This window comes from Trichechus manatus, unplaced genomic scaffold (assembly GCF_000243295.1).
Source record: "Trichechus manatus latirostris isolate Lorelei unplaced genomic scaffold, TriManLat1.0 scaffold00182, whole genome shotgun sequence".
Taxonomy (NCBI): Eukaryota; Metazoa; Chordata; class Mammalia; order Sirenia; family Trichechidae; genus Trichechus; species Trichechus manatus.
The window spans coordinates 1,446,593-1,462,544 of NW_004444118.1; the positions used below are offsets into that span (position 1 = coordinate 1,446,593).

The 15,952-nt window shown below is 46.9% G+C and overlaps 1 protein-coding gene across 1 annotated transcript in view; it reads left to right on the forward strand.

Annotated features, from left to right (window-relative positions):
• The window catches only part of CD9 (CD9 molecule), a 39,335-nt gene extending 24,053 nt beyond the window's left edge, over positions 1 to 15,282 (forward strand). Inside the window, exons 2-8 of the mRNA XM_004387201.2 lie at positions 2,228 to 2,330; positions 9,229 to 9,326; positions 10,118 to 10,192; positions 12,514 to 12,612; positions 12,767 to 12,856; positions 13,567 to 13,650; positions 14,812 to 15,282. Coding sequence (XP_004387258.1) covers positions 2,228 to 2,330; positions 9,229 to 9,326; positions 10,118 to 10,192; positions 12,514 to 12,612; positions 12,767 to 12,856; positions 13,567 to 13,650; positions 14,812 to 14,877 — 615 coding nt within the window. The 3' untranslated portion in view covers positions 14,878 to 15,282. The remainder of the gene's footprint in view (positions 1 to 2,227; positions 2,331 to 9,228; positions 9,327 to 10,117; positions 10,193 to 12,513; positions 12,613 to 12,766; positions 12,857 to 13,566; positions 13,651 to 14,811) is intronic.
• The last annotated feature ends 670 nt before the right edge of the window (positions 15,283 to 15,952 follow it).

Here is a 15,952-nt window from a genome sequence, read left to right on the forward strand (position 1 = left end):
GGGTCTTACTGATGTTTGGTGTTGCCTCACCTAACCTGAGGACTGAGAGGTGTGGGAAGCTGCACACAGCGGGTGGGAGTGGAACATTGGTCGACCTTAGTGCTGATGAAGTTACTCTCACAAAGTACATCTTTTAATACAATCGTTTTTACTCTTTAACCATACTTAAAAGGCAAGGAGTGGGGGGCAGTGGTGGCTTAGTAGTAGAATTCTCACCTTCCATGTGGGGGACCTGAGTTCAATTCCAGGCCAGTGCACCTCAAGTGCAGCCACCACCCGTCTGTCAGTGGAGGCTTGCGTGTTGTTATGGAACTGAACTTAGCTTCCAGACTAAGACAGACTAGAAAGAAGGGCCTGGCAATCTACTTCCCAAAAGTTAGCCAAGGAAAACTGTGGATCACAATGGCCCAATCCTGTTGTGCGTGGAGTTGCCATGAGACCAGCCCGAGGGCAGCTAACTATAACAACAACAAAAGACAAGGAGTGGCCAAATCTTGTCCTTGTTTTACAATTGAGAAAACTGAACCAATAGGCCTCTAAGCCAGGAATTCCAGACCCTCATTGCTTCCGTACTTGTGGAAACACACGTATGTGGTACAACCAAACCAGCATGCACCACCTGGGGGTATAACCAAGGTTTTGATTCCACTGCAAGCCTCTAGTTGCCCTTTCCATTGTTCCCCTCTCCCCTCTCCACCCAAAGCCTCCAGACGCACTGCCAAGTCATGGGGAAAAGGAGAAGAGAAAAGAAGGAAAGAAAGAGAGGCCTGTCCAGACCCACGGGCTGTCGCCAGCTCCTGGGACAAAGAACCAAGGCTGCCTGAAGAGCAGGACTCTGGCATAAGGGCGCCTCTGTTGAGGGGGGCAGGGCACAGAAACCTGGGGCCTGGGCATTGGCCCAGAGCCCACCCACTCATGCATCCAGCCAGCCACTACACTGGAGGCCTGTGACTCACTGCCCTGGCAAGCCCTGGTACGAGCACCAGAGAAGCTCAGCTGGCTCTGAGGGTGGGGTGGGGGAGGTGGGGGTGGGGCCCTGGCAGGAGGCTGTCCTTCCCAGACATCCAGTTCAAGAGGGCCAGGCCAGGAGTCGGTCACCTCAGGTCTGCGCCTTATTGAGAAAGTCTGCTCATTTTGGTTCAGTATCTCAACTTTCCCACCTTTGAAATGGAATGTTCATGAAATTTTAGGATCAGAAGATTACTTAGAGGTTTGTTGTCTGACGTTTATAAGGATCCACTCACAAGGAAGCATGCGCCCTGGGGTTGGGTTGGTCAGCTTGTAAAGTCTCATTGTGTAAAGAGGGAAGGAGCCAAGTGCACGCAAGTGAGGGGAGGCTCTGATATGTCATTTACCAATCAGTGTGGTTTGCAAAGTACATCTCAACTGCCTTCATCAGTACATGGGTGTGTCCTTTGTGTGAGGGTTTCTTTTTTTACTGTTTGATTATATATACAGAGTGTTCATAAAACATTTGAACAGTTTAAAGAATAACTGGGAAGTGACTATCCCTTGTAACCACCACCCAAGTGAAAAGCTAGAATACTACCAGCACCCTAGAACCTCCCTTTCTCCCGTAGTCCTCCCTGGTCATCAATCCCTCCTCCCCAAGAGGTCACCCTTCACTTGACACTATGATCATTTTCTTGTTTTTCCATTATCATTTCTATGTACCTAGCCAAGAGATGGGCAGTTCGAATCCATCAGCCACTCCTTAGAAACCCTTTGGGGCAGTTCTACTTTGTCCAATAGGGTGTCTGTGAGTCAGAATTAACTTGACAGCAATGGGTTTGGGTTTTTTTTGTTTGTTTTTGTGGTTTGATGTACCTATAAATGTACACATATGTGTGCATCCCTAAAAAGTATAGTAATCATTTTAACTATACGGAATCATATCATATGTGTTCTGGTGGAGCTTGCTTCTTCAGCATCGTGAGATGCGTGTAGCTATCGCTGGTTCATCTTCATTGCCGTATACTATTCTCTTGTTCTTAAAGTATACATTCTACTGCTGATAGGTAATTGTTTATTCTCAACTTGATGATGATGTTTTTAGCAAATGGAGTAATTTTTTCCCGCTCACTGGCTGCTGCTACCACCAGGTGCTTAGTGAGGGGTTCAGACCAAAGGTAGTCCTGGGTTCCTTTATAAATTGGACACTCAGCACTCGGGGATTGTGTTATCCCTGGCAGCCAGAATTCATGCCAATATCCTATATGTCTTACAGCTTGCTGGGATCGCAGTCCTTGCCATTGGACTATGGCTCCGATTCGATTCTCAGACCAAGAGTATCTTCGAGCAAGAAAGTAATAATTCCAGCTTCTACACAGGTGAGGGAGGAAGACGTGGTGCTTCGTGCAACTGTGGAAATTCAGTGTCAATGCAGGGACTTGGGCTTCGGAAAGACTTTTGCTCTTGCCATATTGGCCAGTCCTGTCGCTTTCAAGCCATGTCTTTGTGTAGTTGCGCCCATGAATTTTCATTTGACTGATGTGGTTTCTTTTCATGCTGGCTAAGTCTGGCGTGTTAACCATTCTCAGATGTGAACTTGGTTCTGCCCAAGTTGCTGCCACCCTTGAGGGTTTAAGAACCTGTGTTCTTGTCCATGATCCTCTCTCCTCATTACATATCTTCTAAGGCTTTGTCATTTCCCTAATTCAAAAGACTTTGTCCTGAGGGTCCACAGTGTCAAGGAAGAGGATAGGTCACTATTCTCCTCACTGTTGAGATATGATCTCTGAGACACAGAATAAGACCCACCTCCTGGAAAATATAGTCACAACCATGGGAGGGACTTACAGTGACCCAGCCCTTTCCATCCTCGTGCTGCCATGGATGGTTTGTTTTGTTTTCATACTGCTTGCTTTTGCTTTAGGGGGACAGCCTCCAGTTTAAACACACCTGGGATCCTCTGAAAGAGTCCCTGCATGGTGCAAACGGTTAAGCACTTGGCTACGAACCAAAAGGTTGGTCGTTTGAGCCCACTCAGAGACGCCTGAGAAGAAAGGCCTGGCGATTTGCTTCCAAAAGGTCACAACCATGAAAACTCTACAGAGCACAGTTCTTCTCTGCAACACATAGGGTCACCATGAGTTGAAATCAACTTGACACCAACTGGTTTGGTTTTGGAGCCCTGGCGGTGCAGTAATAAGAGCACTCAACTGCTAACCGGAAGGTCAGCGGTTCGAATCCACCAGCCGCTCCTCGGGAGAAAGATGTAGCAGTCTGCTTCCGTAAAGATTTACAGCCCTGGAAAACCTATGGGGCAATTTTATTCATCCTGTAGGGTTGCTATGAGTCAGAACCAGCTTGACGGCACTGGGTTTTTTTGAATTTGGTTTGATTTTTTAGGGGGGATCCTCTGAACTCGAATAGACTTAGCAGGTTACTTTCTACACACGGGCTCCTTGGCATCTTTTTTCCCATCATCCACACGTAAATAGCCTCCCTAAGAGGAGTTGGAGTTCTAATGCCTGTCAAATGCCATTTCCCAGTTTCCAAGTAAACTAACAGTATCCGTGGCTTTACTTTCTGACTAGTCTAGGGGTAGGAAACATTTCATTTGTGAGAAACAAAAGAAGCCCCCTATTTTTAGGGTGACACTGGCATGTCATCAGGCTCTAAGTGTTTAAGTTAGGTCATTTCCTTCCCACCCACCAAAGAAGTTATTTTTATAAAAGGCGGAGAAAACAGTCTGAAAAGGGTTATCTCCCATGCCCACAGGAAGACAAGGCTGCCGGCCATGCCATCTTCCATCTCACTCCTTCCAGAGGCCGGGCTTGAAACCGACTGGGGGACTCTTTAAAAACAGGCCGTTTGGTTGCGTAGCACCTGAGCCTTGTGAATCGTTTTCCTGGTTTTATTGCTTTTGTTGTTGCTAGTAAAAGTTTTTTCAGGGTGTGTCTCCCTATTGTCAGAAAGAAAAGCACAATGTGTGTTTTCTAAAAAACTACACATCATTTTTCAGGAGCAGGTTTCCATAGTGCTGACTTGCTTTAGCAACAGAGCTTTTTTTTTTTTTTTTGTGACTATGGCAGGGTTGGAATGCTGCCCTGTAGAGCTGGAGCAGTGGGGGCAGGGAAGGCTGTTTAGCATAAGGAGTATGAGGCACAGGGTGTTGAGGGGAGACCTTTAAAGCCCTATGTCCCTACATAGCACTCCACATCACGAGGAAGCTGTGAACTCCCTCTCTGAGGAGAGCAGATCTGCTGGCAGGAATATGGAGACAGGTAGCATGCATTTCCAGAGGGTTTTTCTAAACGAGTACCCCACAGGAAGAGGTGCTCTGTCAGCCCATTGTTCGCTGCAGGGTGCGTGGCTCAACACACTCTGGTCGTTCCTAACAGCAAGGTTTTTATTTTTTGTTATCTAGGACTCGTTGGCTAGTTCTATGTATTTTTAGCCATGGGAGGTAAGGATCTCATTGGTAAGGCAATGGAATCAGGAAGACGAAACTAACATTCTTGAACCCTTCTTGGTGTGTCAAGCTCTGTGTTGTGTACATTGTTGTAGATTTAAACCTTATAACTCTGCAAGGTGCGTGGAATGAAGCCCATCTCATAGGGGAAGAAACCAAGACTCGGGAGATTAGATAACTTGCCCAAGCTCATGCCTCTCAAGAGGCAGGCTAGAATTTGAACCCAGGTCTGTGCAAGTCTCTTGGATTATCTGTGCTAGGTTATAGGGAGACTCCCTATGTAGGAAAAGAAGAAATTGTTTCCCATTTGTAGCAGTGGGTAGAGGCTGTCTTGGCATTGTGACTTCACTCAAACTGTAGACCTCGGAGAGAAGCCCTCAGCCCCAGGGGCCCTAACAAGCAGGTGACAGGTGGGAAAGGCTCACAGGGGGCAGGAGAGTGAGTGAGCACACAAATGGAGGAGCCTGGGCCTGCCTCTGGGAACCTCATGGAACTCGAGTCCCCCAGGTCATTGCAGCCCCCCCATCCCCACCCAGTGGCCAGTGTTCCTGCCTGAAGTGACCAGGAGGATGACTCAAAGGCACAATACCAAAGAGACATAGCAATCCCTAGATAGGGGTTAGTGACCGCTGCCTCCTTAACTCTGCCAGAAGAATAGGGTCCCTTGAGGCTGGGAGCCCACAAACAGAGAGTGGCATTAGAACATCAGCAAGCTGAGCGGCTGTTTGTGTCTGACTGGGCCCTGTGCCTCACCCAGTGCTTTGGGAAATGGAATCCTTGTAGCTTGTGGGCAAAGGGCCAAGGAGGCTTCACTCTGTCTGCTTGCCCCTGGGACTGAGACCAGCCTCTTCTAGCAGATGAGCTTAGAGTGCCAGCTGTACCCCAGCACTGTCCCCACATCATAGAGGGACTATCCCTTGGCACTGGGCACTAACTGTCTACAGGCATCCCACAGGCTGGCCTGACCACACAGCTGAAAACCTGAAAAATCCAGGGGCGTCTTTTCTCCAGCAGGTCCACAACTTTCAAAGTAGGGAAAGACTGTATAACCAGGCAGAGAAGCAAGTGAAAACAGAAACGTTTCCAATGTTTAGAACAGTCTATAGTGAGTCCAGAACAGATGACAGCCTTATATGGGCCTTCTCTCCAATTCAGGCCCTGGGAGATTCAGCCTGTCAGCTGGATCCGTAATCCCAGGCTACAAACATGTTGGGAAACTGCGTTTTCTTGTTGCCGGGCCAACAGCCCTTCTTAACTCCTTGGTGTCCTTCCAGAACCACAGCCACTGAAGAAAGGCATCTGGGGGCTCCACCCAGCAGCCGTGGCTACCCACCCCCCCCCCCAGGACCATTCCCCTTCTTATGACAAGTGCCAGGTGACTTCTAGAATATGGGCACTTGCCCTTAGCACGCTGGTGTTCCACTGCTGGCTCATGGTCTAGGCTGGGCCCGTTTGTTTGGTTGCTGTGTGCCTGATTTTCCCCATCCTGAAACTGGCATAGTTTCCACACTCACACCTCTCTGAGGCTGAGAATTTCCCTGCTGGCAAATGATGGTCCACTGCAGTGTTTATTCATGAGAACAGCCATCCATGGGAGGGAGAAGAACCAAGGGAGAGCCCGTGGGGGTTGGAGTTAGGGCTCCTTGGAACCCCTGGCTGAGGTTTTTTGAGATAATAGACTGTCCTGAGCAAGTGGAGCCCAGGGGCTCTGCTGGGTTTTGTTTTCCTCCATATAAACGGGTGGTGATGTTTGGAGTTGGGGTGGGGGTGGTGACAGGAAACTAATGTGTCCACTCCCTCGCCAGAACCGAGAGCCGTGCTCAACCAGTGAGGGAGAATACTCCACTTCTGGTGTAAAGGACACCCTGGCATATGCTACTGCTACACCAAACTCTGTGTTGTTTTTTTAACTAGGCTTATCATGTCAGTCTGAAAAAAGCAGAATAAACAGCCCTTAAGCCAATTAATACAGTAACCCTAGAGAAGGCTCTGTGATGACTAACTTTTTCCATGAGTCACACAGAAAGCTAACATTCATTTGTTTAAAAGGGGGAACACTTTGTCATTTGTCACTGCCAGCATTTCTAACAAGCTTGGGGTGTAGGCCCCAAGTGGCCTTTCCAAGGAGAAGCACTAGATGGCCCTTTTAAGAGGCAGCCCATGCCCAGCAGTAGCACCAAAACTTCCAGTGGGCTGCTTTCAGATGAGTCACCCTTAGCTGGACGTTTGCTACTAAAATCCCCATAAGCAGCTGCCAGAGAACTTGTCTTCAGCACTGACTGGAGAGGGCAGAGCTGGGCCCTCCAGATCTGCAGCTGTCTGTGCAATATTTAAAGGCAACAAGACCTTTTATCTTAAAATCTTACTCTGCTGAGCCATAGGAGAAGTATTTAATACTAGCCGAGAGACCCATTAGGAAAATGTTCTCTCTCTCTCTGCATGGGAAATGCCTTTTCCTTTAGTAGCCCACCACTGCTGCTGGTCCAACTCCCCTGGCTTTTGCCAGGGCCACCTGTACTTACAAACTGGACCTGGACTTGGAGAAAACACGTCTGTCTGCTCAATTCCCACTCAACTGTACTTCCTGTGCTTATAAAACCCTTTGATCTCTTAATGCTTCCTACGTATTCAGCCCTGCTATAGGGCTCAAGGAAGTGGCTTTATCCTCCATTGTCTTGCCCTGATGAGATGGGGGGAGACTGGGCCCCTTTTCCTGCCTCCGCTCACTAGTTTCCCCATGTTAGAGCCAAAACCCAAGGGCGGCCACCCCTCCGTCCACATGCATGGTGTGAGGGGCTGCACTGCCTTCCCAAGCCCAGTCTGGCTCCACGGGTTGTGACTGCACAGGAGGATGGGACTGGAGTGCATTTGTCACCTTGCCCAGTCTAGGCCGGGCATGCGTGGGAACAATGCCCATATTCACATAACACGCAGGGGTTTGCCAGGAAGTCCACGTGACTTGACATCACAACAGATGTTGGGGAAGAGGGAGGAGGCACAAATGCTCCCTTGTGTTGCTTTCTGCTCTGTCGCCCAGGACTCTCCGCTGCAGGCAGATTACACGACTGGTAGCCTGCAGAGCCATGGCCCCACACCGAGGGTACAGATGGGAGACAGTGAGGTCACTGTGTCACTACAGAGGGTTCTCATTGCAGTATCCTGTTGTGTATTGTGGGGCAACATCACAGACGCTCTGATTTGCAGCCCCTACTTCAGGGAAGCCTCCGTGGTCCCAGTTCCAGGATAGTAGGGAGGGAGTAGCAAGTGTATAAACATTCATCCCTGTGGCTGTTAGTAATTATCACCTATCCTTTGTATTATTAAGGTTAACAATTGTTGTTAGGTGCTGTAAGTAGATTCGCACTCCCGGCAACCTCATGTGTGCAGAGTAGAACTATGCTCCATAGAGTTTTTAAGGCTCTGACCTTTCAGAAGCAGATCACCAGGCCTGTCTCCTGAGGCACCTCTGGGTTCAAACCTCAAACCTTCTGGCTAGTAGTTGAGCGCTTAGCCTTTGCACCACCCAGGGACTAGCCAGGGCTAACAACAGCTAGCATTCATTGTACACTTGAGGATTATATCATTTAATCCTCACAACGCCCCTTAGGTCAGGTAGGCATTCCTACCATCCCCATTTTGCAGATAGAAAACTGTTGCACAGAGAGATGAAGTGGCTTGCCCAGAGTCACAGAGCTGGCCTTCAAACCTTCAGAGCTGGTGTTCTCAACATGTGACAGTCGCCTTTCCCAAAGTTGGATAAAACATACCTGCAAGACAGGGAGGCCCTGGGACTTCTCTGCCAATTTTCCTGCAGAGCCTGCTGGGGAGGAGGACATGGGGGCAAAGGGGTGGTCCCTGCAGGGTGGGCCCCTCTGGGCTTCCCTTGGAGGGGTCATGGAATAAACAGGGCCAAGGCTGCTGGCTGTGGTCCCCTGTCCCAGGACCCTGCATGGTGTTGGGTCAAAGGCAGGGGTTATGGAAATCACCGCCCTTCTCCCTGCCTCCTCCCCAGTCAGTCATTAAATTTGAGGACTTGGTAATGGTGTCACTCACCTTCCGCTTAGCAAGAAGGATCCTTTTCACCCTTAACTTAGAGGAACTCAATTGCAACTGTAAGACTTCCTTCGTGTGCTGTAAGGCATCTTTTGAAATTTTCTAGCAACCAACCTCTTCAATTTTACCAATAAGGCATCTTATCTAAGATCACACAGCAGTGCCCTTGGGCGTGGCTGCGCATGTCTAACTGTGCAGTAGGGTGACAAGGCATCCCTTCTGGGAACGAGACAGAGCTGGCCAACCCACCTGAGAGCGTGATGTCTGAGGGTGCAGCCCCTTCCTGTGAAAGTCCGCCTGGCAGCCTCTCCTGTGAAGCAGAGGCCAACTGGAAACTTGGCAGAGTCCAGGAAGTGAGCCCAAGTGTGGAGAGTCTGTTGTAACTGACTTGAGTTGCATTCATCTTGCTGGAAACAGCTGATGGACTGGACCAGTTTGTGTCCTGAGTAGAATCTGGGGGTTCTCATGGATATTTTGTGTCCTAAAGTGGGGGGTAGTAGCGACCTTCCAGAAAAGCTGAGGGAGAGGTAGGGGCAAAGGCTTGATGGGGCAAGGGCCTAGGGGAGAGACTGGTGGGAAGGGGACCAAGAGCAGAGGTGGAGGGGGCTATTTTTTTAAGGAAGGGCACTTCCCTGAGACCGCAGCAACAAGAAGTGGGAAGACACAGAGTCACGTGGAAGGAAAACGGGATTACAGGAAATGTCTGGGTCCCCAGACTATGTCTCCATGTGTGTCCTTTTCCTGTCCTCTCCCCTCAGGAGTTTATATTCTGATTGGAGCCGGGGCCCTCATGATGCTAGTGGGTTTCTTGGGCTGCTGTGGCGCTGTCCAAGAGTCCCAGTGCATGCTGGGATTGGTGAGTATCCCTTTTGGTTCTGGCTAGCCACTCTGACTCCTACCTCCCCCAACCCAATCTCAGTAGGCCCAGAGCCATAGAACAGATGGAAGGAGTGGGAGAGGACAGGATAGGGTGAAGAGGGTACCTAAAGGACATGAGCTATCCTCAGTCTCCCTAGTGTTCTCCACTCTAGGCTCTGCCCAGCCCCCTAGCTAGGCAGCCATCTTGTCCTCCACCCTGGTTCCCCTCCCCTGTGTTGATGCATCACTCCTCTGCCTTTCTGGAGCCTCTCTTATCACTTCCCTTAGGCAACTATATGCCAGAACTTTGTTCTTCCCTTTCTCGAGGACCACATTTGCTTTTTCACTCTGAATCCACAGGTACCTTTGCCTTCTCTCTTTTTTGTTTCAAAATTTGTTCCAGTTTCCCCCACACTCCACAGGGTGTGTTCACTTCCTTTCTTTCCCCAAATCTTTATGGTTTTTGTGAGTGAACAATGGTATTTTATTGCTCTTAACTAACACCTTATAAATACCAGAGTTGGGGGTTGGCTGTGTCCAGTTCTTTCCTCCTGAATGGGTATCCTTTCCCGCTACAACTTTCAATTTCCTTGCCTTGGCTTAACCCTTCCTGTTCTGTAAACTTTCCCTGCCCCTTCTAGGTTGTTCCTTTGTGCCCCAGAGATTTGCCATTCTTCCTTGTTCCAAAATACCATCTGACTGAACAGCCCCCTTTGAAATCCTGGAGCCTGACTTTCCAGCTGTTTGGCTGTGATTTTTCCTTACTCTTGTCGCCTCTTTGCCTTCTAGTTCTTTTGCTTCCTCTTGGTGATATTTGCCATTGAAATAGCCGCGGCCATCTGGGGATATTCGAACAAAGATAAGGTAGGTTTTTCCCATAGGTCTCTTGGGTCCTGCAATGATTTGGGGTTGGAGGATGATGAGGGTAGAAGGGTGGTCAGGCCAGTCAGTTTAATCAGCTTTCAACCCTCGAACGTGCCTATTGTTTGCCACATTCCCACGTGCCATCAGAACACGTGCTTCCTGTGGGCAGGGAATGTGAGCATTTACCACTCTGTGTGGGTATTATGCCAACCGCTATGCATCCAGTTCCCAGAATGGTGACTGGCACATAGTAGATGTTCAGGAAATATTTGTTGATTTTTTGTGTGTGTGTGTGTGTGTGTGTGTGTGTGCATGCATGTGCACACTTCTAGTGTAGTAGGAAGGCATGCATCTGAAAAGTATCCAAGTGATTTGTATCCAGAAGTACCATAGGATTTGAAAAGGCCTGGGCAGGAGGATCTCTTCTGGCTTCATGGAGAAGTGGGCATTGGCCTAAACTTTGACTAAGAGACAAGATTTTAGGAGGAGAGCTGGTGGGAGGAGGGACTTCAAGGCAAAGGTAAAAGAAAAAGAAAAGATTTAATAATCTAAGCATTAAAAGCTAGAGCCACCTCACGGACTCTAGACTTACCGGAGCTGTGGAGAGTGGATGAACCCCTGAATCTCTTGCCGTGAGATAATCTTTAAACCTTAAACCAAAAATATCCCCTAAAGTCTTCTTAAAACCGAGCAGTGGTTTAGCTTAACTAGTGAAAAAAGGCCTGCCTTGAGCATTACACTCTTTTAAGAGCTATCCATATGAGATCAAACTGACAACAGTAATTTGAAAGATTAGATAGGAACCTTAGGGGCCAGTGAGTTTATGTTAATGAGGGAGGAACAACTCAGAAAAGGAGGGTGAGAATGTTGTACAACTTGAAGAATGTAATTAATGTCACTAAATTGTACATGTAGAAACGAATTGGTGTAGTTTTGCTGTGTATATTCTCAGCAACAACAACAATAAAATAAATAAAATTTAGGAAAAAAGAAAAAAAAAGCTGCAGCCACCATGGAAATAGGAAGGGATAATTACAAAAGATGCTAAAGGGAAGTTGCTGGATGTTGATCAGTTAATAGGATGTGGAGGTCAAGGGAACAGGCATGCATTCAACTGGGATGCACCTAAGTGTAAGAGGATAATAATTGCGATTAATAGCTCTTATTCCAAATTTACTCTGTAGTAAACATAGAGTAATATGCTAAAGACTTAACGTGCAATATCTCGTTTAATCCTCACAGTAATTTATGAGGTAGAGATTGTTATAATCTCCATCTATATATGCAGAAACTGATCTACAGAGAGGTTTAGTAATTTTCCAAACATCACACAGCTTCTAAGTGCAAAAGAGAAAGAAGGAAACTAAAGACTCAGTGAAAAAACTAATCTACAGGACTAACAGTCTACACGAACCACAGCCTCATCTACCTTGAAACCAGAAGAACTAGATGGCACCCGGCTACCACTAACAACTGTTCTGATCAGGGCCACAGTAGATAGATCCTGATAGAAAGGGAGAAAAATGTGGAACAGAATTCATTCTTTAAAAGTCCAGACTTACTGGACTGGTTGAGACTGGAGGACTCCCTGAGAATATTGCCATGAGATATTCCATAAACCTTGAACTGAAACTACTCCCTGAGGTCACCTTTTAGCTAAATAACAGATTGGCTCAGAAAATAAAGAATATTAGCAGTGAATACTGTGCACATTTAAAATTTTATCTATATGAGACCAAATGGTCCACAATTACTCTAAAGCAAAGATGAAAGGGTAATGGGACAGGGAAACCAGATTACTGGAAGCGAAACATCCAGAAGGGAATTAATGAGAATGTTAACACATTGTGACTGATGTCTCTGAATAATTTATGTAGAAATCGTTAAATAGGAACCTAATTTACTGTGTAAACTTTCACCGAAAACACAATAAAACGTTATTTTTTAAAAAAGAAAAAAGGAAGCCTGAGGTAATAGCCAGGTCAGAAGATTCAATCTTGTTGTTAGGTAGAAGGTAGAAGGGAAGGAACCAAGTAGAACTGAAGGGACCAACCAAAGGTACAAGAGAAAAAGGAAAACTGCTGAAGCAAGTTCCTAGAGGGTGTGGGAGGAGGTGGGGTCCACAGCGGAGGAGATGGGAGGTGCCACAGAGGCACTTAGAAGGAACAAGTGGCTTCAGTCTTCTCAGTGACTGAAGTCTTCTCTGAGCCCAGACATTGTTGACAGAACTTGAAGAGAATGAACAACATGGAGCAGATGACATCTGTTCATTATGAAGTATATGCAAAAGCTGTCTCTGATACTCTGTCCATTCATTGTAGGTGATTGAGGAAATCCAGAAATTTTACAAGGACACCTACGAAAAGCTGAAAGGAAAGGAAGAACCGCAGCGGGAGACGCTAAAAGCCATCCACTATGCGGTACGTCATCTAGTCTGCAAAGATTCCAACCCTTCTTCTGACCTTTCTTCAGAATACACCTGCACACAGGGTACCTGCTGTGCCAGACCAGTTTTTAATCATCTTTTTATTTTATTTGTTCTTCTCATGCATATCCCCATCCCTCTTTCTGCAGTTGAACTGCTGTGGTATGCATGGAGGTGCAGAACAATTTATTGTAGACATTTGCCCCAAAAAGGAGCTGATCGCAACCATCACAATAAAGGTAAACTTAAGGACAAGACTCTTGTACCCCTGCCCAGTTGCTCCGGGCAAATCCTACGAGGGTGGATGGGAAATCAGCCATCTCTTTCTAGAAGGATGGGTGTCCGGGCACTTCATAGAGACCTTTTCCTCCTGTGAAAGAGCCCCAGGGTGGCTATCTCATTTCTCCCTACCGTGGGGGCTCTGTTCCCTTGAGGGCAGCAAAACAAAGGCCAGACCAGGGGAAGAGCAAAGCGTTCTAGCTCCCAGGTGGGCTTTGACACCTGGGGTTTCCTACTGCTGCTCCACCTTCTAGTCCCCAGCCCTCAAGCTATTGAGGACAGGTCTGCTCCTGAGCCCTGACTCCTGCAACGGCCTAACACTACTATTTTGACTTTGTAAGTGGCTCATGATTGTATAGATAGATCTAAGTCCAAGCTCTGGAATAATAAGAAGTGACCCTAAAACCAGATCAGAAATAGACCCCAAAGCGGGGGCTTAACCCTCTTCCTTCCCTGGTTTCTTGCTCAAGTTTTAGGGACCCACCTCATACCTCTCTTGATTTCCCTTTCCATCCACCAGCCAGGACATCTCTTCTCCCTGCTTTTGTCCCCACCCATTCCCTGGGACCACCAGTGCTCCCTGTGTGAAGCGGGTGCTGTGGGGGCGGGGGGAGGGAGGTTGCACCTGGAGCTGGGATGGTGTGTGACCAGCTCTTGCTTTGCCTCCTAGCCCTGCCCTGAGGCCATCGAAGAGGTCTTCACCAACAAGTTTCACATCATCGGCGCGGTGGGCATCGGGATCGCCGTGGTGATGGTGAGTGCAGGGAGCCTCCATGGAAGGAATGGTACTTTTAGTGGTTACCGTTTACTAAGCACGTGCTCTATGCCTGGCACTGCTGTAAGTGTAGTATGCCCATCAACTAATCGAATCCTTGCAATCCCTACAAGGTAGGTACTGGTAGTATTTGCATTCTACAAACCAGGAACCAAGAGACAGGGAGGTTTGGTAAGTTGATCAAAGTCTCTCAGCTCATTAGTGAAGTTTCTGGGATTTGAACTCCCGTGTGTCTCCAGAATCCATTAAGGTAAAGTGATACCAGAGCTGCTGGTCCATGTACCATAATCTGAGTAGCAAGGAGGTAGATCACTCAGACCTGTTAACTAGTCTGGGGATATCTTCAGAACATGTTCGCATCATGCATCTGCTTTTCTTTTCCCAAGAAAACAGTTGACTAGAAGCTTCATGAATTGGCACTGTTTCACCTCCCCCTATAGTCTGAAAGGTGTCAAAGGTGGCCAGTCAGAAGAGAAGACAGAAAGCTGTAAATGACCCACTCTCTTGCTAATCAGCCTCTGGGAACCATCCAGGGCCAATCAGACTCCCCAGTGTCACCCCTTACCTCTCCATGATAGTGATGAGAAACCCACAGGGGACACAGCCCTCAGGTGGGGCAGCCTGGCTCACCAAAAACCCTAGAATCTTACCAGCTCTCCTCTGTCCCTAGTAAGACTGCCTCAAAAGAGAGAATTGCCTCCTTTTTTATTGGTTATTTATACCCCAATATCTGCATCCAAGAAATAACTTGAAGCAACTTTCAGTAAAAGACATAACGCCTGTTAAAGTAGAATATAACCCCCCCTCCAAAAAAAGAAGCTAAGTATGGGCTATTGGTATATCTGAAATTAGAGCATTAAATTTAGCTCTGGGCTTATTTGTCTCACCCTGAAAGTTGTCCAGGGAGGGTATTTGTATCCAGTAGCAACACTGCTGACTCGGAATCCCAGAAGTCCAGCAATCCTTCCCATTATCTAGCCTACTTCTCTCCTGCTTCAATACCCTTTAAGTTGTTTGGCCTCGTGGACACATTCCCCTTGTTGTCTTTTGTCTTGGACTGAACAGCTTGTGTTTTTCCCTTCCCCTCGCCTTCCTTCAGACGAAGCCACCCTGTTTCTCATGTTCCTTCCTGTCTTCCAGATATTCGGCATGATCTTCAGCATGATCCTGTGCTGTACGATCCGCAGGAGCCGTGAGATGGTCTAGAGTCGCTTTCACCCTGAGCAGGAAAATTTGCCCTAGCAGAGTTTGTCTTTTTTTTTTTATTTTACCACTAACTTTAGTATTCATTCTGCATTTCTAAACAAAAAGTTATTCCGTATTTGTCTTTTTAATGCTTTATTTGATATTGGCGTTTGTAGTTGAGGGATTTGGGGGTTTGATTTGCTTCGATTTATTTTTGTTTTGTTTTTTTTATCGTCCATTTTTGCTTGTTATATCAAGCAGAAATCCTGCAATGAAAGGTACTATAGATGCTAGACTCTAGACAAAAGATATTGTACATAAAGAGAATTTTTTTGTCACTAAATAGATAAAAATGTCTATCATGTTTAATCAGGTTATAACTTATGTTGAAGACAATTTGATACATAATAAAAGATTATGACAATATCCTAGACTGTTGTTTGTTTTTTGAAATGGCCTTGGTCTTTTCTAGTAAAAGGAAAATCTTGCTATTTTCTTGGTGACTTAAATCTTTTTATATACATGTGGATGATCCATAGAGAATGTGTAATTCCATATTATACACAGGAAGCTGATGTGAGAGAAGGGAGACATCCGAGTCATCTCAAGGAATGATAATTGATTTAATTTATAGCTATTTAGTTTTCAACTGTCTTTCAACTGCTGTTTGCTCTAACACTTCTTTTATGTGTGAGAGAGTTTAGGAGGCCTATCTCCCTAATTTACTAATGAAGAAATTGAGACATGGAGAGATTAAGGAATTTTGATCCAAGGACACACAACTGTTAATAGAAGAAACAAAACTGGAGGCTAGTCTCTGGACTCTTTCATTCAGCGGTGTGTTGTATCTTGAGGATACAACAGTATACAGGAGTTCCGTGGGGGTGGGACTTTGTTTTACTCACTGCTGTAGTACCAGCAGAGCCCTGGTGGCACAGTGATTAAGAGCTCAGCTGCTAAACAAAAGGTTGGTAGTTTGAATCCACCAGCTGCTCCTTGGAAACCATATGGGGCAATTCTACTCGGTCCTTTAGGGTTACTATGAGTCAGAATCGACTTGATGGCAATGAGTTGGTTGATACCCGCAGCACCTAGA